At 43.2% G+C, this 22769-nt stretch overlaps 1 protein-coding gene across 6 annotated transcripts in view; it reads left to right on the plus strand.

The window, feature by feature from the left end:
• Positions 1–22769, plus strand: part of AMPD2 (adenosine monophosphate deaminase 2) — a 505052-nt gene that overhangs the window by 213687 nt on the left and 268596 nt on the right. The window contains exon 1 of one of the 6 annotated variants that reach the window (XM_078644769.1): positions 17548–18358. The exons of the other annotated variants lie outside the window; for them this stretch is intronic. Coding sequence (XP_078500895.1) covers positions 18142–18358 — 217 coding nt within the window. The 5' untranslated portion in view covers positions 17548–18141. Of the gene's footprint in view, positions 1–17547; positions 18359–22769 lie in introns of those variants that run through there. 6 annotated transcript variants of the gene reach the window in all.

The raw sequence follows: 22769 nt of genomic DNA on the forward strand, positions 1-22769 counted from the left end.
TTTGTCTGTCTGAGTGCTTTTTCACGTCTTTCTACACTTCGTGTTGTCAGTTCGTCAGTGTCAGTAGTCACAGTCTGAGTAGGGTCAATATTAGTATTTTTGGTTACCATATAAGGAATGAAAACTGTTAGTCCTATCCAAATTATTAACACTATAGCTATGCTACATATACATACTCTGCAGCATGTTTTGCAACAACTGCGTCTAGGCCTTGCATTCACGTTTGAATCAGACATTTTCGTTCAGAAGAAGATTTCTCAACCCCTCTTTGTAACTTTGCACAGTTAGCTTACTCTGCGCAACTTCAGGTTAATTTGTCTTCCTCTTCTGTAGACTGATCAGCAATCGGTTCTCCGTCACTTTCGTCAGTTATATCAAGATCCTCAAAATCCTCCAAAATTAAAAATGTCCATTCAGGATCTTGGCATTTTTCGTTCAGTCTTTTTATTCGATCACTCCTTCTTTGGTAGCTTTCTCCAGTTTGTTCTGCAATTCGAGGACTTTTCCTTCTTTCTGCAAGTTTTTCTTCTACTGTTTTTCTTCTCAGTCTCAGTCTTTTAATGTATTTTGGTTCGATATGTTTCTTTTTCTTGAGTCTTTTAGTTGGCACTGTGATTTGGCTTTCTTCTAACGCTCTTTTATTCTCGTTTGTCTGTGGCACTTCTGCTTCTGTCTCTTCCCTTCCTGTCTGACTAGTCCCAGGTCTTGTATCCGTTTCTTCTGCCTGGTTACTAAGCTGGCCTGGTTCAGGTGAATTTTGGGTTTGGCTTTCGAGTGTCTCTGTTTCTGTGTCCTGAACACGTTCTTCTACTTCTATCTGATCCTGTTCAAGCACTTCGATCTCTTGATTTTCTTCTGCTCGAACGTTTACACTAGTTCTAGTCTGTCCCTTTTCAATTTCAGGAGTTAGTGGAGGAGTATCGATCACTTGTTCTGTCCCTGTCTGACCTTCCTCTTCTTCCTCAGATTTGACGTGAATCTCAATGATGTGAGGGTCTTCGCCTGTGCCTATCTCTTCCTCCCTATTCCACTCTCTATCCTCTTGGGTTCGCTCTCTTGTTCTGATTGGGTCTTCAGTTAGGTCGATTATGGGTATCCAATCATCTTGGCTGGTGCTCGGCTGTTCGTCATCAGCTACTTGAGGACCGGCGTCTGCAGACCCCTCAGCTGGACAACCTTCAGCTCCAGGTTCCTCGTCTGGAACTACTTTCTATGTATGGCTGGCATGGATCCACTTGGGAACGCCTGCACACTTCACTGCTGTCGTGGTCACCAGTATTATCTGGCGCTTTTCTCCCCACCTCGGTGCAAGGCAACTTGAACGAGTATGCTTCTTGATTCTAACCCAGTCACCAGGAACCAACTTGTGAACTGGAGTTGTCGGGTTGGCGACGGCGTCTTCCCCAATCTGGCGAGAGATAGAACGCACTTGGTCACCCAGTTGCTTGCAGTACTCAAGTACCAAATCATCAGTAATGCTTAACAGTTTGTATCCTGGTACCCATGCTTGTCTCATCACTCTTCCCATCAGGATCTCATGGGGGCTTAGGCCTGTTTTTCGGTCTGGAATACTTCTGAGTCCCATCAGTACAAGAGGCAAGGCAGTTATCCAGTTCATGCCAGTAGAGTCACACATTTTTGCTAATCTCGATTTTATAGTGCCATTTATTTGCTCTACTACTCCAGAAGCCTCTGGACGATATGCACAGTGCAGCTTTTGTGTGATTCCAAATGCTTTACAGAGCTGATCGGTTACCTCATTCTGAAAATGTTTTCCTCTATCTGATTCAATAGTGACTGGAACCCCGAACCTAGGTATTAGTTCTCGTAGTAACATTTTGGCTACGGTTATGGCCTCATTCTGTGTGGCAGGGTAAGCTTCCACCCATTTTGAAAATAGGCAGACAATGACAAGGACATACCTTTTTCCCTCACAACGAGGCATGGTAATGAAGTCAATCTGTATTCTCACAAAGGGACCCCCTGATTTTCCAATTTTCCCCAGTTCAACTACTGTTCTTTTACCAGCGTTGAACTGCTGACATGTTAAGCACCTCTGGCAGAGTGATTCTGCTACCTTCCTGAACTTCGGATTATACCAGGTCTGCTGAAACACCAGAACCATGGCATCCCTACCAGTGTGTGAATTTCCATGTATCAATCTGGCCATAGAGGCAAGCAGGTGTCTAGGTAACACAGGCATACCATTTGGGCCCACAATGACACCATCCTCACTTCTTGGTCGACAACCAAGTTTTCTCCACCTTTCTTGCTCTTTCAATGGCGTAGCATGCTGCCAATCTCTCACCTCATCCCAGGTAGGCACTTCTTCAAACACCATAAGTTGGCAGCTGTTTCCAGTCCCTCCCAGTTTGATATTTATGGACATGCGATCTTTAGCACACTGTTTTGCCACTTGATCAGCAAAATCATTTCCCAAAGATACAGCGTCAAGGCCTTTTTTATGGGCAACACATTTGACCACTGCTAATTCTTTTGGTAATTGGATTGCTTCCAGTAAATTTTGTACAACCCTTCCATTCCGAATGGGGGTACATGATGAAGTCAGGAATTCTCTTTGTAGCCATAATTGGCCAAAGTCATGCACAACCCCATAACAGTACTGACTGTCAGTATACACTGTTATTCTTTTGTCTTTTCCCAATTTGCAAGCTCTTATCAATGCTATCAATTCGGCTACTTGTGCAGACTTTACTCCAAATAAACATGATGCTTCTTTAATGCTGTCTAAAGAGACTACAGCATAAGCAGCGCTTAGGCCTACAAGTTCGTGTCTCATACATGAGCCATCCACAAAGAACTCCTCATCATGTACAGGCAAAGGTGTTTCCTTAATGTCTGGGCGGGGTTTAGTACTGAATTCTGTCAGGTCAATGCAGTCATGCTCGTTCTCTCCTTCATCTTCTACAATCATTGAGTCAGGGAGTAGGGTGGCTGGGTTCAGGATATTACACCGAGTAATAACTACATTTGCAGCACCCACGAGAATCCTCTCGTATTTAGTCAGCCGACTAGGGGTGAGATACTGAGTCTTGGTTCGGGTCAGTAAAATTACAACTGCATGTGGGACATACACAGTTACAGGATGTCCCATTACAATGGATTCACTCTGCTCTAAACTCGTGCAAGTGGCAGCTACCGCTTTCAGACACCCAGGTAACCCAGCCGCCACTGGATCCAACGTGGCAGAAAAATATGCCACTGGGCGCCTAATCAACCCATGCTCCTGGGTTAAGACTGACAATGCACAATTGTCTCGTGTGTCACAGAACAGGGCAAACTCCTTAGAATAGTCAGGCATCCCTAAAGCAGGGGCTGTACACAGACAATCTCGTAATTTGGTAAATGCTGTTAAGCTTTCATCATCCCATTCAACTGGGTCCTTTGCTCCTTTCTTTGTCATTTTTATCAAAGGCTTTGCTAAGACTGCGAATCCCACAATCCATTGCCTGCAGTACCCTACAACCCCAAGGAACATTCTGATCTCTTTCTGAGTACGGGGTAACTGCATCTTTTGAATTATTCTGACTCTCTCTGAAGTGACTTTTCTGATGCCTTTTTCTATCTGGTGCCCCAGATATTTCACTGATTTTGAACAGAACTGCAATTTTTCAGGGGCCACTTTATGTCCCTTTTCACCTAGGTGATTCAGTAAGGCAATGGTATCAATCACACACTCTCTATGACGTTTAGACGCCACCAAGAGGTCGTCAATATACTGCACCAAAACAGAGTTTCCAGGTAAAACTAAGGATTCAAGACACTTTTTCAGGATCTGATTAAAGATAGAGGGACTTTCGGTGTACCCTTGGGGGACACGATTCCAAACATACACGTGACTGTTGAAAGCAAATGAGAAAAGAAATTTGCTGTCTGGATGCAATGGGATCGAAAAGAATGCATGACATAGGTCTATCACAGTGAACCACTCAGCATCCCAAGGAATCTGATACAGGATCACTGCGGGGTTCGGGACAATAGGACAGCAAGGAACAACGATCTTGTTTACCTTTCTCAGGTCCTGCACTACTCTGTACTTGCCACTAGGTTTCTTAATTACAATTATGGGGGAATTACACGGGCTGCTCATCACTTCCTGTATGATGTTTGCTTCTAACAATTTTTGTATTTCAATGGCAACTCCTGCTCTTACTTCGGCACTCATTCTGTAAGGCTTAGTATTGGGGTAAACTGCATTTTCTTTCATGGCTATTTGTATGGGATCTACATTTGCCATTAATCCTACATCCTTTCCAGTAAAGTCCCATACTTCTGGTTTCACGGTCTGTTGAAGTTCTTCAGGTAAGTCTTGTATAGTCATTCGTTTAATTTCTGAGTCAGGTCTGATTAACATTAACTTGTAGATGCCGTCTTCGTCTGGGGTCTGAATTTCGACGCCCTTTGGTGTGCAAAAGATAGTACAGTTCATTTTGCACAACAAATCACGTCCCAGTAAGTTTACTGGACTAGTGTCACAAACGACAAATCTATGCATTTCTTTAAAGTTCCCTATTGTAATCTCCATGGGTTCAGTAACTGGGGTACTAATCAATTGATTAGATACACCTACTACCTGGATTGCTTCTCCCGAGAGGGGTAGGTTTGGAACGTCCGCTGTTCTCACAGTAGAACGGGTAGCACCAGTGTCCAACAGAAAGGTGACATCATTTCCATCAACCTTTCCTTCAATGTATGGCCCTGACTGGTCTACCGGCAAGGAGGCGCCCAGTACACACTCCTCGTCCTCCCCTCTCAGGCCCCGTCAGTACTGGTCATCACAGAGAAAAGTGTCATTTAATAAATACTGCGAAGTTGCTGCATTTCTGTTCTCATTGCCTCCCCAGATTTCTATGTCGTCACCCTGCGGTGATTTTCCCTTAATATTCGGTTTTGGCGCTCGGGGCACTTGGATTGTTTTTACCTGCTGCTGGGTCTTTCTTGGTTTTTCATTCTGCGTCTGTGGAATTAAATCAGGGGTTTGGGTATTATCATGCTGTAAATATGGACACTCGTCTCGCCAATGTCCAATTTCCCCACACTGGTGGCAGGGAAATTTCTTTTTAGCTTCTTCTCTGCTCATTTTTACTCTGGGCTTTCCCCCACCCCCAGGGCCTTGATTTTGGGTACTCTTACTCAATTTACTTAATTGCTTTTCCTGCTGTTCTGCGAGCTTTACTTGTGCCCACATCACCTTTTCCTTGAGTGCTTTTTTCTTATCTGCCATCTCGTCCTCACAGTATTTTGCATACCGTAGGACCTCATCTATTTTCTTAGACTGCCAACATATTTTATTATCTTTGATCCACTGACAAATTTCGGGTCTTAAACCGTTTACAAACCTGTAAATGAAGTGAGTCATATCCTTCATCTCGATGTTATCTATGCCGCTGTATGTTTTAAACACCTGTAACAGTCTTTCATAAAAGGAGTGCACAGTCTCGTCCCTTTCCTGCGTGGTTCTATCTATTTTTGGCCAATCAGTTTCCTTTGCGGGCACTTTTAGCTTCAAATGTTGAATTACTTGTTCATATTTTCTCATCACTTCTTTAGAGGGTTCCCCTGTTCTAGAGTCCCTCGGGTACTCCTCACTAGGCCAAGCTATGGCTATTTTAAACTCGGTCCATAAGTCTACCGGAACCACAATATCAAAGAACCCATCCAAATCTTTCCACAGGCATTTTTAAACCTTTACAAACCTTTCCACCTGCCTGTACCAGTCCACAGGCTTCTCTCGTAATTTTGGGAAATCATTTGTAAAGGACACAATATCCTGTCTGGACCATGGAACATGTACGTATTTTCCACCTGGCACTTCACGCATAGGACATAACTGTTCTGGTTTATCAGCTTCCTTTAGAACGAATTGAGGAGTCACTTGTTTAGATCTAGCCTCCTCTTTCTTTTTGGCCCACCTGGCTTTCCACCTGTCCACCTCTCCCCATTTCTGTAATACTGTCAATAACTCTTTGACCTGTGCCTTCTTCCCTGACATGTTCAGGTTTTCCAGATCCTTGTCTGAGAAATCTGCTCTGTACGGTTTTTGTAAAGGTTTTGATTTCGAGATATCTATTCCCATACTAGCTGCAGTGTCAGTTAGTTTTTCATGGAGTACTCTGGCATTTCGAGTAAGGCTCTTGCAGATAAACAACAGCTCTTCTTCCGAGTAGGTATTTAGTCTGTCTATTCCTACATTTCCTGCCATAAGTTCCTCTATTTCTACTCTCAGTTTGTAGAGATCTAGAGGTTTCGACTGAAGAGTTTGTTTTTCTAATTCTCGACTCCATCTCTCAATTTCTTCAGGAGTTACTACCGTGACACTCTTAGTACCCGAAGTTGATTCCATTTGAATCTCCCTCGCATTGAAAGGATTATGTCTTTTCTGCATCCTTTTTCCTGGTTCCCTAATGGGCAGATCCATTAGTGAAACTTCAGACTCACATTCCCTTGTTAAGTCATCTACAATTAAGGGCTCTGATCTCGGTTGGGCTACAACTGGGGTAATAACTGGAGTTCTTGGACTTCCCTGTCGATCCCCATACAATGGAACCACTGGTCCAATAGTAACCGGGATTGTTAAAGACTCAGGACTTGCATTTAACTGAGAAATCCTCTGAATTATTTCCGCTCTCTGCTTAACTAGTGCCTCTTGTTCTCTGTCCTCCAATATCCTTTCGACTGAATTGTCATGTAATACTTGTGGGGTTAAAGTTGGAGCACAACTCGGGGCCGTGGGAGGTGTCTCTCTGGTTCCTTCACCATAACTAGGTCTTGGGGGCAAAGTACCTGTGCCTAGGGATCTTGGTTCTTCCTCATATGGAGGGTTTAGGAACGGCATTCCTGAACTGGATGGTCTTGCCTCACCTTCGTAGGCAAATCTAGAGCAAACGTCTCTTTCACGGGAGTATCTTGCGTCCCGACTAGCTGGCATTCTTGGATAAATATCCCTTGCATCTACGGGACCTAAACTCTCGGTATAGGGAGGTATGAAGCAACCCCCTCCCACACTGGCAGATCTGGCCTCCTCCTGGAGAGGAGGTCTTCGAGAATTATCCCCCTCACTGGAAGGTCTATTTCTTTCATTGTAAGGAGGCGGACTTCTCATAAACAGGTCATCTAATAATTCATCATCCGACTCTCCAATAGGCACCCAATGTTTGCACTTTTCTGTCTTCTTTTCCCCCCAGGAGGACCACCCACTGGCATCATTGGAAACAGTCCTTCTACTATCATATTCTGTCTCCACTGTTTCATCTTTTTGTCACGGGTCTCTTGTTTTAGTTTCGGATAAAATTTAGTCAACCCTTTATCCATCCGGGGCTTATCCCTTTCAAAAGCTTCGATTTCCCATTCCTCTAGTGCTTCGTATTGTGTTAGTCTAGGTCTGGGATGTAAGTCATTCATTCGGGTTCTCAAATTAAATAGAATTCTGCCATTAAATGTACCTTCTAATGGAAAAGCCAATACTCCGTCATCTTTCGTGTACTCCACCCAATTTTCCAACCATACACACGAGTGGTACCCTTTATCAAACATCATGAAAGATGCGGGAGTATTCGGTGGCAGAATGACAACACCTTCTCTGGTTCTAATCGGTTTGTCCTTTTTGAAATAATTCTTTACTTTGTTTACAAGAGATAATTTTCTCTTGTTTCCGTACATAATGTCAGTTTTATGACCTTTCCACTGATCGTTCTCAAACCCTAAATGTCGCGGATCAGGTCTAGTATGCGGTCTGTACGAATGCCACATACGATTTCTTCGAGTGACTCTGTTTTCAAAATCACCCCCAATCCAAGTGCGTCTCTTATTTTCGTGCGACCAATGAAATGCACAAATTCAAATAATTTCAACCAATGGGTGCGCGGCCTTTTTCGCGAGACAGTTCTCACGCTTCGGCACTCACCCCTCCTTTACAATTCCAGCTCCGCTACACACCCGCTGCGTCTACCAATCCCAGCGCGGCACGGAGTGACGTCAGAGCAGCCTCGCAACTGACTCCCTCCTTCACAAGGTAACGGAAACTTTATTTCTTTCTAAAGTGCTAGTGCTTGGTTATTTAACAACGAATACACATTCGCCACTGTACTCAAGTGTCTAGACAGGAAAGATTTGTTTTACTGCAAGTAAACTACTTCCATTTACTTTTCACACACTACGGATAGATCTCTTCTGCCTACCCTTCACTCAAACATTAGGGAACCCGTTACTTCCTTAGACTCATCCACTTTTCTGGGATATATTCTAAGTCCAACGTTTCACCAGCGAACCCCTTTGCTATCACTCAAGCTCCGACGAACCTGCTACTCCTTCCACTGTGACTCTTACTAGGTTAGATCACGAGAGAAGTTTTGCCAATGATCTCGTAGCAATCATTTATTCAAACATATATTCAGAAAAACCCTAGTTAGTGCTTCCAGTTCTACCTAACCTGCACTAACCTTCCTGGAGTAAGTGACCTCAAAGCAAGTGGATTCTCTTCACCACTCGCTATTAAATTCCCCGGGGATTCCCAACAAACATGTAACAGTAACTTTACGAGTGGGTTAATACATATATCAGTACAATAATAAGAAAAACAATTTAAAACATTTCATAATTTTCCAAAGCAAAGCATTTCACGTGAGTGATCAGTTCACCTAAAATCTTTTACTCTTTTAGCAGCAAAAGTTCTTTCTCAACTAGCAGCATCCAACTTATCTAGCTTAACTAGTCCTACCTAATTTTAACTAGTCCCTAACCATAGCTCTGCTACCAGAAAATTACTGATAAAGATCATGGGTCACCCGACCAACAATTTCACAATATAGATTTCGGGCCCATAGATTTCAAATCACCATATACATTAATCAGGTGACTTCACAAACCTACCATCAGCAACCCTGATTTCTTCCTATAGTTTTCTAATGTACCCGACTTACCATCCACCGTTACGGGTACGTACAACCATGATAGATCAGGGAGCTAGCTGTGAAGAAAAGTAGACAAAATACAAAACCCAACTTTAAATATCTTTGATATTCATAAAATGACCACGGACAACTGAGAAGTTTTAAAGGTTTTATCTAGAAATCAGTTTCTGAGAGCATTAGGCTTACAGTTAAAAGGCAATCGATAATCAAGATAACAAAAAGAACATAGCCATAGAGGAAAAGTGTAAGGGCAATCATTTAAATTTTTGTAAATAGTGCGACAGGGAACACGCTAAGTAGACTTAAAACTGAAACTCAAGAATAGACATCAATAAATGAGCAAACTTATTGCATGTACTAGAATTATACTATTGGGACGTACTTCATGGAAACGAGTGGAAAATTAGGAATCCTATACATCTATCGGAAGGGTGAGAAGTGGAACACGCTATAATTCCAATATTATTATTTCAAGAATAGAATTTCAGGAGAAACTATGAACCACATCTAAATTCATAAACAGTATGGAGAGAAATTGTGCTCTAAAAGGTGGGGTAACATAGGAACATGCTATGAAAAATGCAATGGTCATTCATATAGTAGATTGCGTAAAACATGGAAATTATAACATGTGCAAAGGTATGTCTTTATTGAAGCAAAGACAGAAAAATAGAAGATGCAGTATAGAGTTCTCAGCCCTATCTATATATTTACCTAGAATGGTGTGAAAACCAACCCTGGCCACGGATCAGTCAAGGACAGGAAATACCCCAAGGAATAGCAGTCATCAATGGGACAGCAGGTGCAGAATGGACACCCCAGGACAGGACAGGAAACCCAGATTAGGATCAGGACAGGACCACCAAGGCACGACCAGCACCCGCAGTTTGGAAGCAACGCCTGCGCTCCACCCTCTCTGCAGCTATCAGTCAGAACCCCGATTGGGTTAGCGAACTCCCCAGCAAAGTGCTCCGCCAGCACTTAAGGTTTAGTAAAACCTTAGAGTCTATGGTCAAATTCGGACAGAGTGCTCCGCAGCACCTCTGTATTCAGTCACCTATTGAGTGCGTTGGGTCAGTGACAGGTCAGCTATTCAGACAAGTCGGACAACTTCTCTAGCTGAACCTAGGCTAGATATACTGTTTTGGGGTCAGTGTACCAACCCCCAATGTTGCAAAGTGTCAGAATCCACAATTTCGATTGGTCCCAAAGTAGGCTAGGTTAACACACCAATCAGAACAGACTATTGTAAGCCCAAATTTACATTCTAGGGATCCGCCTAGCAGGATTGGGGTTCCCTCGAAAAGTTTCACAGAATACAATGAAGAATTACAATTGTTACAAACGAAGAACAAATTCTGCTCCATCCTCCTAGGTCAGAGGTGGCTTTCGCAGGAGCATCTTGACTGTGGCTGCCAGCTGGCTGAGTTCCACTGCTCAAGGACATTTCTCCCTGGCTGCGTGTCATGCGCAGAAGGGACCGTCAGAATGGTTCTCGTCACAGTCAGACCCCCCAGTTATCGTGGTACATGAAAAGTAAGCGAAAACAAATCAAAACATAGAAATAAATGAATATACTACACATCATGATTGTATACTTATGGTTTTATCACTATAAAAATATACTATGCGGGTTTATATTAGTGCAATACACAATAACACAAGAGCATCTGCACGAGCTTCACCACGTTAATACATAAGCAGCCATCTTGTGGCTATTACGCATGCGCACCCTTTCCCTCCAGAATTACAACTACGTCACGTCACGTGAGTGTGACTAACGCATGCGCAGAAGCAATATTCCAAACGGCGGCCATTTTAAGGACACAGATTAATCGTATTAGTAAAACACATAGGCAAGCATCACTAAGATACACGCACATTCAAAAAATAAAGGAAAATTAGTACAACATACAATTTTGTTACCGGGTTATAACAGATTCGAGGTTCATGACTCAAGCAAGTCGCGTAATATGCGAAATCTTGCTCTATCAATATAATGCTTTGAGAGGGCTCTTTAAATTTTAATTTGGAGCTAGACAATTTCCCTAGAAGGGGCAGGGGCACCCCCAAGGATTTTGTTTAATGTTGTGGGGAGCTGCAGGAAGTTCAGCAGCCCCACTATCCCCCCAGCAACAAAAAAATATCCTGTGTCATTACATCAATGATCTCAGGTGAGATTACCATTTCTTTTTTTTAAAGCACTACTATCTGGAACTCCATGTTCTTTAGCTGGAGTGCAGAGTCTTCTTGTAGTGGGTACTATAGCTGCAATTTGCAGCTTGAAAAGTGTTAAACAAGCATTTGCAATGCATTAGCTCTTGCATTGACGAGAGTTTAAGCTATTGGCATTTTAAATGACAATGCCTATTATTTTTGTTTTTTAAAACATAAATGAAGGCATTGTTAATTACGATGCTGATAGCTTAATCTTGCATAAATGCGAGACCTATTGCATTGCAAATGCTTTTTCGGTTTGTATTTAGAACTTTTTTCCTCCATCCAGAGGCTGCACTTTGGAATAGAAAAACGTCAGCAAAAGAGTACATTCACAGGGGAACAAATGACAGGAAGGCGAGGAGAGGGTAAGGGTGATTTGTTGAAGGCATGGTTTTCTGCAAGTGAGAAGAAGCTAGACAGAAAGAGGAAACAAGTAAAAGTGAGCAGTAGAAATAGAAAGCTTGTGGAAAAGTTAATATAGATGAAAGGGATATGAAAAAAAGTAAATAAGTCAGAGTTAAATAAATGTGACTGTAGAAATAGATGTAAGAAAGAGAGAGAGCGACAGAGAGCCAAAGAAAGAAGTAGTGTGCGGTGGAACATACATTTAGTAATTGAGAAAGATAATGAGATTGAGGAAATTAGAGACAAGAAAAAAGAAGTAATCGTGAGATATAGAACGGAGGGAATGTCGGAAAGTATTAAAAGGAAAAGTGCTTGAAGATGAACAGAAAAGAGGGTGTAGGGAAAAGTGCAAAGGAGTGATTTGCAAAAAGAGGGATTTAACCAGAAATAGAAGAAGAGGAATGGAGAAGAGGCTGATGGCGGCAGTGGGATGTCAGGAGGGCTGTAGTATGCCTTTGCCCTTGATGAATAAAACTTACTTATTCGCGTTTTATATTTAAAATATACATATTCTTTTTCCTTATTGATTTTCAATAAACTCTCCTTAGAGAGACAAGGAAGTGGATCTATTATTCTACAAGTACATGGTATAAATAAAACATACATCAAGGGCAAGTTCTAATCTCCAAGCACTACTCAGGTTCACTAACAGCTGGAAACAGAATCGGCAAATGATACACATTTAACACCGCGTTGACTAATGGCAAAACTTTCAAACACACCCATGCAGCCACACACCCAGTCGTCACACATACTATCATACACACACATAGCTGCATGTTAACTCTTATACATACATATACATCAAACACAAGCACAAGCCCATCTGTTATGAAACTATCAATCACACACACGGGCACACGTCCATTCGTTAGAGAGCTGCTGTAAAGACATAGCCACATAGTCACTATCACACATACTGCTAGAAACACAAAAGCACACAATCACACACAAAAAGCAGCCACAAATCCAGTTGTCATAAAAACATCCCTTATGCACACACAGCCTTACGTTCACTTCTCATACATGCTGACACACACACCCCCCACCTATAAACACACACACACTGCTTCTATCACTATCAGGCATAACAGTGAGTTATTTGCTGTCCTGTTCTACAGCAGGGCTCTGCCCTAGTAAGTTCCAGAGTACCCAATAGGCTTTAGGATCTGGAGGGGGAAGCTGCGGCACCCTTTCTACCCACACCTCACATGCAGGGAATGTCACCTATTAAATAAAATGTTAGGATTATGTTTTGTTTGCTTCCTGCCATACGCACACACACCGTGTCTTGTCACAGCCGCTGAATTTCAACAATGACAGTCCACAAAGTAACATTTCCGTAAACTAAAAGTGCGTGCAGTTTCAGAAGGCACAATAATAGGTTAAGTAAAAAAAAAAATGCATTAAGAAAATGGGCATGCTTTACCTAAGGAAGAAACAGTCCACCTCTGCAGAGCGCACAGCTCAGTTGCGAAGCCTGCAAATGCTATCCGGGAAACGATGAGGCTGCAGGGGGAATTTGACAATGATCACACTTCACCGAGTGGGTCAGCCGGGACTGAATGAACGTCTGGCTCAATTGTGCAAGTGTGGCCCTAGAAAACTTATAAACGCAAAAATTAAGGAGAGTGGTGGCTTTTAAATACCGACTATGAGCGACGCCTGGGTGCGGTTGGAAAATAAAGTACCCTGTAGATGTTAGTAATGGTATTGCGTTTGGGGGAAATATCGATAGTGAAAACAAGCAATAACAAGTGGCGGCGACTGTGGAAAGTAACCTTCCCTAAACTCTGTGTGTAAAAGCTAAGGCTCCTGCCTTCCCTCTGTAAAGCACACTGCAGAACGCGCATTAGTATTACAGCCACCATGCTGCTACTGCTGATATTGACCCTGTTACAGCCGTGCATCTGCTTCCGGGTAACGTTTGTATTGGTCATGTATGCTGGACATGTCAGGCAAAATAGAGTGCGAATTGAGTCAGCCAATCCCAGGGGAAAAACTGCATTTATAAATGTAATAGGACTCGTATTTACGCGAGACCTATTGCATTGTAAACAAAAGTGCAGAGTCGAAAAAGGCACGAACTGGAGGGGGAGGGGTGAAGGGGGGAAACACAAGGAAAAAATAGCATTACGGTAAAGGGGCTGATAGCCTCGGAAGTCTACAAATGACAACATGGCCTTGAAGAGGAGGGACTAACAATGGGAAAACCAATGAGAACACTGCATTTATGATGTTACCCAATCAAAAAGATGGGCGGAGAGTGGGCGTAGCTTAAATGAAGCTTCCCCTGTATAGTGTATACAGCATGCCTCGCAGAGCGATGACAGGGCGTTGCGCTGCACCGCTATGCGAGACCTAAAAAAGACTCAGACATGTTTTTTTTTAAATTAAACTTCATAACATTTTTATGTCAATCACTTTTATCAAATATTGCACTGTGTGAATTGTTGAAATATACATTTCATTGTAATTAATTGTCATTTTTTAACAGTGAAAAAACATGTGCTTTATATATGTTGATATCCTGATCCCTTCATAAAGCCAATAGGTCAATTTCTTATACTGTGGTGTTCTGCTCCTTAGACAAAGTCTGTAGGTCTCCCTTACTTACAATGACAACTGTTCTCATAGTGCTCATTTTTTCAAAGAATTGGATACGACAGCAAAATTACTGTAGCATGATAACATGTCAATCCAAAGCATATTTTTATTCACCTCATAAATAACATGTTAAGATGAATTATTAGTACATTGCAAGTGCAAAGGGATCCCCATGTGAGAAATAGCCAAACAAATAAGTGAGACTCCGAGTGAAAATCTAAGGTATATTTGTAAACAAACAGCCATAAAGTTCAGTCTTATTAGACCAGGCACAAGGTTACCTATTCAGACACTGTTGTGAAGTATCAGAAGGTTTGAAGATGGATGGCACCTACTTATGCCTTGAAATGTATTCCTTTCAAGGCGGTCGCCAGTATGTAGTTATAGTTAGGACCTAGTTTCCATAGGGGAAGCGTTTTTTGTTTTCCCAATAACTTTGGCACCGGTTGAAGAATATATTTATATATACATATATATATGTTCCCAAAAAGCCTCCAAGCTTAAAGCTGATTATACAGACTTGGGATCCACTGTAGGGCCGTGAATAAAATGGATTTCAACACTGGCAAACTATAATTGAGTGTAAACAACGGACCCCACCAGGGGGGAAGAATTGAGACTGCCGCGCCCAGCATGCAGTTCACTGGGGAAAAGCATGCAAATGATGGGAGAAATAATCGTGGCAGTCCAGTCCGGTTGTTGCAAAGTGCCTACCCCATGATTAAGGTGCAGGTGTGCACAGAAACGCGTCGGGGATTTTAATTACCAGCCTGTTGAATCACTTCTGTTTGAAATAAAGTTTCTGTTGAACAGTTTCCTGCGGAGTGCTCCTGTAAGCTTGGAGGCTTTTTGGGAACATGATAAACGCGGTTGCTCCAGCCGTGGAAGTAAGCACCGCGACTAACACTGGGAAGAGTCTGTGTGGCTGTGACCTTCACAGCCTGTACCAGCGCAGGAAATTTTGAAAAGGTTGGCGGTGATTACACAGACTTGGGGCCCACTGGAGGGCCGTGAATAAAATGGTTTCAACACTAGCGAACTATAATTGAGTGCTAACAACGGACCCCACGAGGGGAGAAGAAGTGGGACTGCCGCGCCCAGCATGCATTTCACTGGGGAAAAGCATGCAAATGATGGGAGAAATAATCGTGACAGCCCAGTCCGGTTGTTGCAATGTGCCTACCCCATGATTAAGGTGCAGGTGTGCACAGAAACGCGTCGGGGATTTTAATTACCATCCTGTTGAATCACTTCTGTTTGAAATAAAGGTTCGGTTGAACAGTCTCCTGCGGAGTGCTGCTTTAAGCTTGGAGGCTTTTTGGGAACGGAATACATGTATATATATATATATATGTATATATGTGTATAGATGTTGGCCCAGAAACTTGCTTTTGCTGTGAATCCGTTCAGTAATTTCAGAGATATTTAAGTTAAAAAAATATAAATACCTGGGAGCCCAAAATCCGACTGAAATTTGATTGGCTGCCAACACTTCATCCAGGAAGTGTTCGCAGCCTTCTTGGGACCCGGCTTGAAGCCGAGTCCCACAAAAAAAGTAAACAATAAATAAAAGGTGGCAGGGTAGGAATACACTGACCCCCCCCCCAGATATGGTGGAAGGGTTACACTGGGGATTAATAGATAGTTTTTTAAAATTTTCGGTGGGAGTCGTGCTAAAACCGCTAGTCCTGCGAAAATCTAAAAAAAAGCGCCTGCTGCCATGCTTCGTTATTAATTGGCTGCCGGATGGGCCAGGTCCAGGTGGCATTGGGTAAATACAGGAGATGGGGGCACCCCCCCTCTTGGGGCTTATTATGAAGCGGGGACCCCTACCTCCGAGGGGCTTCTTAAATTTTAGTAAGGTGGTGTCCTCTTGGAACCCCATGTTCAGAATCTCACTCTGTCCAATAGCAATGCCAGGAACGCAGGGGCCTTGAGCCTACCCCGCGATCACAGTAGGGAGTGGGTGCCCTCGAGGCACCCACTTAGCATGGCTAGGCCCTGAGGGATGAGGTCTCCGTGGCTGGATTTGACCTATGGGTGGTTTGGGAGTCACGCAGCCCCCACCCCCAAAAATAAATAAAAAAGGCCAGACCCTGTGGGATGGAGAACCCGGGGCTCAAATCGGCCCAGGGACAGGGCCCACTGGACCCCACTCCCTTTAATAATATTTTTTTTTAAGAGGCCGGCCCTGAGGATGGGGTCCCTGGGTCCAACATTGGCCTTGGAGGAGGACCGCTCGGCCCCCCTCCATTTATTTAAAAATAACAACATTTAAAAATAAAAGGCAGGGCCCCAGGGATGGGGTCCACAGGGCCGAAAACAGCCCGGGGAGGAGGACCACACAACCCTCTCCCCCATATGAAAACAAAGCCTGGCCCTGCGGTATGGGCTCTCCGGGGCCGAAATTGGTCCAGGGAAGGGGGCCACATGACCTCCCTTCCCTAATAAATTTAAAAAGAAGGCCCCACCCGATTTCTGCACCACTCTGTAAAACGTGCCTCACGGTGCACTACTGGTTGGGCAATGAATTTCACTTTACTTCTGAGGGCCTAAGGATTAAAGTGGACTTCTTCCCAAACTAGTACTGCGCCTGGAGGTGCATTTCCAGAGTGGTGAAGAAAGCAAATATCTCTTAGCAATCCAGCTGTGTGGGACTTACTGGAGGTAACATATACATATTTTGCAGGTAAGTGTGTTATATACATACAGATATAAATATATATATCTGTATGTATATAATACACTTACCTGCAAAATACTTATATTTTTGTTGTAAAGGCATTCATGGGAAAGGCATGTTTATGGTAAAATAATGGTGTGGTAAAGACATGCCTGGTAAAGGGATATGAATGCGTAGTAAAGGTAATGAGTAGTTCCGGCGACGTTGTAAAGGCTGTTTCCCCTCTATTGTTCTTTACTTACGCACAAATACATATCCATTTCCTTCCTATTTACTTGTAATACTCCGCTTTACCATACAACATTCATTTAAAGCCAGACCTTTTGACATTGCCAATGCTTGTTTTTCATGGAGGAAAGGGGTTGTAGAGGAGGTTGTGAACACCCACTACTAGACGAGTCTGTAAGGGTTGGTTTACACACTTTCCTACCAAAATTGTCCCTGGTACGCCCATCGCCAATCTTTGAATGAGATTGGTTTATGTGCAGTAATTACACTTTCTGGCTGACGTACTGAGTATGGGAGTTACCTGCCTAAGCTTGGCAGTGATCAAAGTCTGCGCAGCTGTGAGTAAAGTGTTTGATAGCCGGATCTGTGAGGCAGGTGATTGGCTGCCTGGAGAGGATTCCAAGAAGCGTCCGCCATTATGATGTCAGAGTGACTTTCATTCTAAACCCTGGCTGATAAGGACATGTCTCCGCTGAAGAAAGAAGGAAGTAGCGAGGCTGGAGCTGCTTGAAGAAAAGTTGTTGTGGCAGGAAGTGACCTAGCAGGAAGTGCAGTAGCAGGCAGTAGAGGGACAACGGGTGGTCTATAAGAAAGTGCAGTGGTTGCGGTTGAAAACGTTCCAGCAGAAGGTTCCAGAGCAGTAGTTTCTGTAGTATGTAATAATGAGGCAGATGGTGATGTAGTCAAAATTGGCGGGGACGAGTTTGCTTTGTAGAAACTGAAAGTGCAGGAATTGCTAGCGCCAGGCTAGGACTCCATCTAGCAACGATGGATTTGCTCTAAGAAAAAGCGGAGTGCAACAAAAAAACTGTTAAAGCCGACTTTTTACAAAAACAAAACATTGGTGGGGCTCAAGCACGAAGCAGCGGAGCAAGGTGTGCTTGAAAGTGCTGGGTTGGAATGTTCTAGCAGATAGTCCAAGAGCAGTAATTTCTCTAGCAGGCCCCGAATGCAGGGGCAGAAGGTTTACTAGTCAGAAGTGATGCGGCAGAGGAAGCTGTCAATGCAGGAAGTGCTCTAGTAGGAATCAGTTTAGCAGATAGATCTAGGACAGGAATTGCTACTGTTATGGCGGGAAACGCTCCAGCAGCAAAGGAAGTGGCAACACATGTTCTAACAAAAAGTGACGTGGTGGCTGAAGATGCAGAGAAAAAACCTGCTCCAGCAGGAAGTGGATCAGCAGAAAACAGTGGAGCAGGAGGTGTTCAAAACCCAAGTGATGGAATAGAAACTCTTCATGGAGGAAATTCCAAAGTCAGGAAACCAGCATGGAAACAATACAGAGGTATGTTTCACTGACTTGCAAAATGTATAAGGCCCCCAAAAATAGTCTGTCTCCTCGACACCAACAGCCTTGAGTCTATGGTTAGCCAGGAGTGTACCGTAGGGCGAGAACAGAGGCCAGATAGCAAGTTTTTTCAAATTTGATGTCTTATCATCTGTTGCCTTCCTAGAAAAAACTCCAGGGCTGTGAGTGGTCTCAAACTGTTTAATGTGGTTCCCCAAAGCAAAAACATGTGTTTCATAATTTTTCTATAAAATTGATAGTTCTGGAAAAAAAATATTTAAATAATTCAAACATTACAGTGATGTCCACCTACCCTTTTTAAAAATGCAATCAAACGCGTTTGCCAAGATGCCATGGGCAACCTGGTCTTCCTAAAGTGCGAAATTATTCACAGAATGGTTCTTATCAGAAATGGATTGGGGGGTTTGTGTTGTGTCTGTCTCTTATCTTGTTCTCTCAACTCATGTCCCATCCCATTACATGGGCAGTGTTCTGTGTTCTGAACTAGGAATATTTGGGTTTGAAACTCCCAGGGTTGGCACTGGCAGTTGACTACTGGGAGTGGAGCAGCTGCACCTCTGGGGACTTTCATGAAGCTCATTATTATATGGAATATATCAAGCCTTCTCTACTAAGAAAACTCTGCTTCTCCTTCATTCACAACTATGTTGTGACAAGCTCACCCAGAGGTGAAAAACATGCACCTGGAAGACGTGTCAGCCTCATAAATTGTTTGCTGCCTGGAATACAATCACCTTGTTGCTGCCTACGAAAGGCTTCCTTATGGAGGATGCTCTAATTGTGACCGTGGTCTGTGGCCTGTAGACTTGTTTGAGTGCTATCTGATGCCTCTCAGGGTATACAGTCAATAAACTGATAAACTTTACCTCCTGCTGCGTTGTCTCTTATCTGGAACACTGCTGGAGCACACTGCCACCTGGTGAAGGATGTGCATTAACCGCTGAAACTTCCATCGACCTAGAAGCCATCCTTCACATTAGTGCATGTTGCATTGAACGTGTTGGCGCCTTTGTCACAGCACCGTCGACCGTTTAGCCCCTTTCTTCTCTTTTGCATTGGAGGAGCTTTTTATGTACAGTCGTTTCCACCTATATTTCAGGTCTTGCATTGCATGGTACTACTAATATTCTTTAGTGACTTTCATTACTGCATATTTCTGTCTATTGGTGGCAATTGGTGGTTGTGATTCTTACATTCACAATGTGTGCTGCGAAAACGTTCATGCTTACTTGTCCCCCGGCCTTTTTTGCTTCTCAATGGTGAACCAACCATGAAGTGGCCAGAATGGACGTAGTATTTTATAAATTATCTTTACACCACTGAAGATGTGAAGTTCACAGCTGTCAAGAACAAGAACATTTTATTACACACATTAGGTCTGGAGGGTCTGAGAATTTACACGCAGGTGGAGAAAAGGCCCAGACCAATAGAAGAATCTCACATGTTTAGAAATACCATAGATCACATAGACATGTAGTGGCTGCCACCTGACGGGTTAGTGGGGCGGGGGGAAGGGACAGGGGTAAATTATCAAAAAGAACACTTAACCTTGGAACGGCCGGCCGGGTGCAGCCTCCCCTGCATCCTCTTCATTCTTCCTTTCTGCAGTCCGGCCGCAGCAGGAAACCTCCGGCACACAGACTCCCCTGAGCCAACCACATTGCTGCAATGCATCGTTGTGATTAGTCTGATTGCTGTGGATCGGCACTCAGACTGGAACAGGTAGCCTGTGCATGTTCCTCACCAGGCTGTGTAATGTAGCCTGGTGGGAACTTACAAAGTGCGCATGAACTGTTTGGTTGGCCCAAGGGGACCGGCTAAATAGTTCAGGCACACTTTGGGAGGGCAAACCACTCCTTCCCTGCTCTGGCCAGCCCCGCCCTGCAAATAAGGGCCTGAAAAATCTAAGCCAATTTTGTCTCATGGTGTCACTGGAAAAAGAATTGAATTCAGTGGAGTGTCAAGAGTTCTTCAATGTTTGTCACAGATAAGACATACATAGCATCCGTCAATGACAGTTTCACTTGGAAATCTAAAGATTGCCAACATTTCTTTTATTTTAGACATTTTTATGTTTTCATGGTAGAAATAACCCTGATGAGCCATCAATTTCAGCTCCTTTCTCAACCTCTCTGGAGGTACAAATAATTAATGCCTCATAATCATGTTCCCAACAACTCATTAGAAATTTGGGAAAATAACCTTCAAATTGTGGTGTATTTATTATGGGTACTGTATCGATCCCCCTGTTTCTGACCCTTGTCTGGTTAATAATTAACTAGCAGCCATTCAACTGCACAGAAATCCGTTATCTGATTAGCCACACAACGGCACAGAAGCCCGTTATCTGATTAGGTCATAGCGCATGCCATCATTAGGCAAGCACTATTCCTCCAGCCCCCTAATAGGCATACGGTGTTCTCAAAACAAATCAAACCTACCACGATCTGGGAAATCCCCACAGCCATTGTTTTGATTTAGCCGAGAACTTCAGTAAAGAATGTGCGAACGATCAAGTTCGTATGACATCCTTATTGACGTATTTATGTCCATCCTTACGTCAATCCCGGCACCTTTCAGGTATAAATAATACCGACATTGCCTTAAGCAAACACACGAGGTGGTGACAAGATTGGAGCAGCGAGACTTGCCGAGGAGCCCAGCTGACAGCGAAGCCCACAGACACTGCCCCTCCTTTCTGACGCGCTGAGAGAGAGACGCTGCCTTTTCTCCTGCCGAGAAATCCAGCTCCGGCGCTTCCAAGCAGCCCTCGCAGGCAGCTGGAATATCAAGACCTGAGATAGAGATACCAGCCCTCCAGCCTTCTAAACTCCCAGGTACTGAACTGAATCATCCTTTGTAGAGAATTCTTGAAGCAGACCCTTGGCAAAACAAACTTAACTTAAACTGCTACTTATCTACTCCCGCCACGTATTAGGCTTAGGTCAGGTACATTGGGGTAGGCGTAGTTAGAAGCACCAGTTGAGTACGATTAGTCAATGTATATATGTATGTATCTATTTTATCCATTTTAAGTATCATATGGATAAGAAACCATATCAATGCTTTTACAGTATTATTTTATAATTCTGTTATTACTGTATGCACTTTACTTAACTCTAAGTATTGCAATAATAGCGATTCATTTCTCTTGTATGAGAAAAGAGACTGATCAATAAATAACATCTTTTTATTGAACACGCCCGTCTCTTCCTTTTCTCTACAATCTGGTGAAACTAAGAATGCACTGAACTGACTGAGTAAAATAAGTTGTCTTTTGTTTTCACACGACTCTAGAGATACACTCTTGATTAGGGGAGAGCAAAGTTGTCATGTTCTATGGTTGTCACAAACTAAATCCCTTCTTGTCTATCCAGGGAAGTTAAACTCCTCCTTGTCTATTCGAGAAAGTTTCTAGTGAACTCTGAGCTAGCTGGCAAACACTAAACTTTAAGTCTAATATCGACAGTAGAAGACCTAGTTAACCTCTGTCCTACGTCTATACTATTGAAGATATTATTCCAATGCGCAGAGCCTATTGGGATGATAGGAACTACACTACAAAATCACCTGACAAATGGCTGCTGTCCGGCCACCCATTAACAATAAACTGCTTAACATGGAGGTATTGTCCACCACATGCATAAGCATCATTTCACTCATCTTCAGAGATCTTTGAAGTGCACTCACCAGCAGCTTTTATTTCTGCCACAACACACTCAATATCATCATAATCACACTTGTCTGTCACATCTTCCAACACCATGCGGGACAAAAAGTCAGCACAGAAGTTTTTTCCATACTTTACCTCAAAACCATATTCCTGGAGTTTAGGCAACAATTTCATGAGATGTGCTGATGCTTTGTTGGAACCATTACCTTCAAGAATGTTAACTAGGAGTTTGTGATAAGTATATATTTCAAACTTACAACCCCATATGTAAGATCTGAACTTTTCAACACCCTGGGACAGGCCAACGCCTCTCTCTTTATGGTGCTATAATGTGTCTCCAACTGCTTTAACATCCTGGACATGAAAGCTATGATTCTCTCTTTTTCTGACACCCACTGACCAAGTGTAGCCCCCCCCCAGACCAGTAAGACTGGCATCCACCATTATGGCTCATTTTGCACCAACCTGAATAGTGCTTAACGTAGGCGCATCCACAATTAGCTTCTTGATATTCCCAAAAACTCCATCCAGGTCACTAGACCATATAACTGTTGTACTTTTCCTAAACAATGCCCATAGAGACTCGACAGCTTGAGCATAACCCTGTGAAAAATTAGCGTAGTATTCTGCTAACCATAGAAAAGAATGAAGGGCATCTTTTTCTTTGGGTGATGGCGCATCCTTAAGAGCTATGATGAACCAAAATTTAGGTTT

This window comes from Lissotriton helveticus, chromosome 5_1, assembly GCF_964261635.1.
Source record: "Lissotriton helveticus chromosome 5_1, aLisHel1.1, whole genome shotgun sequence".
Lineage (NCBI taxonomy): Eukaryota > Metazoa > Chordata > Amphibia > Caudata > Salamandridae > Lissotriton > Lissotriton helveticus.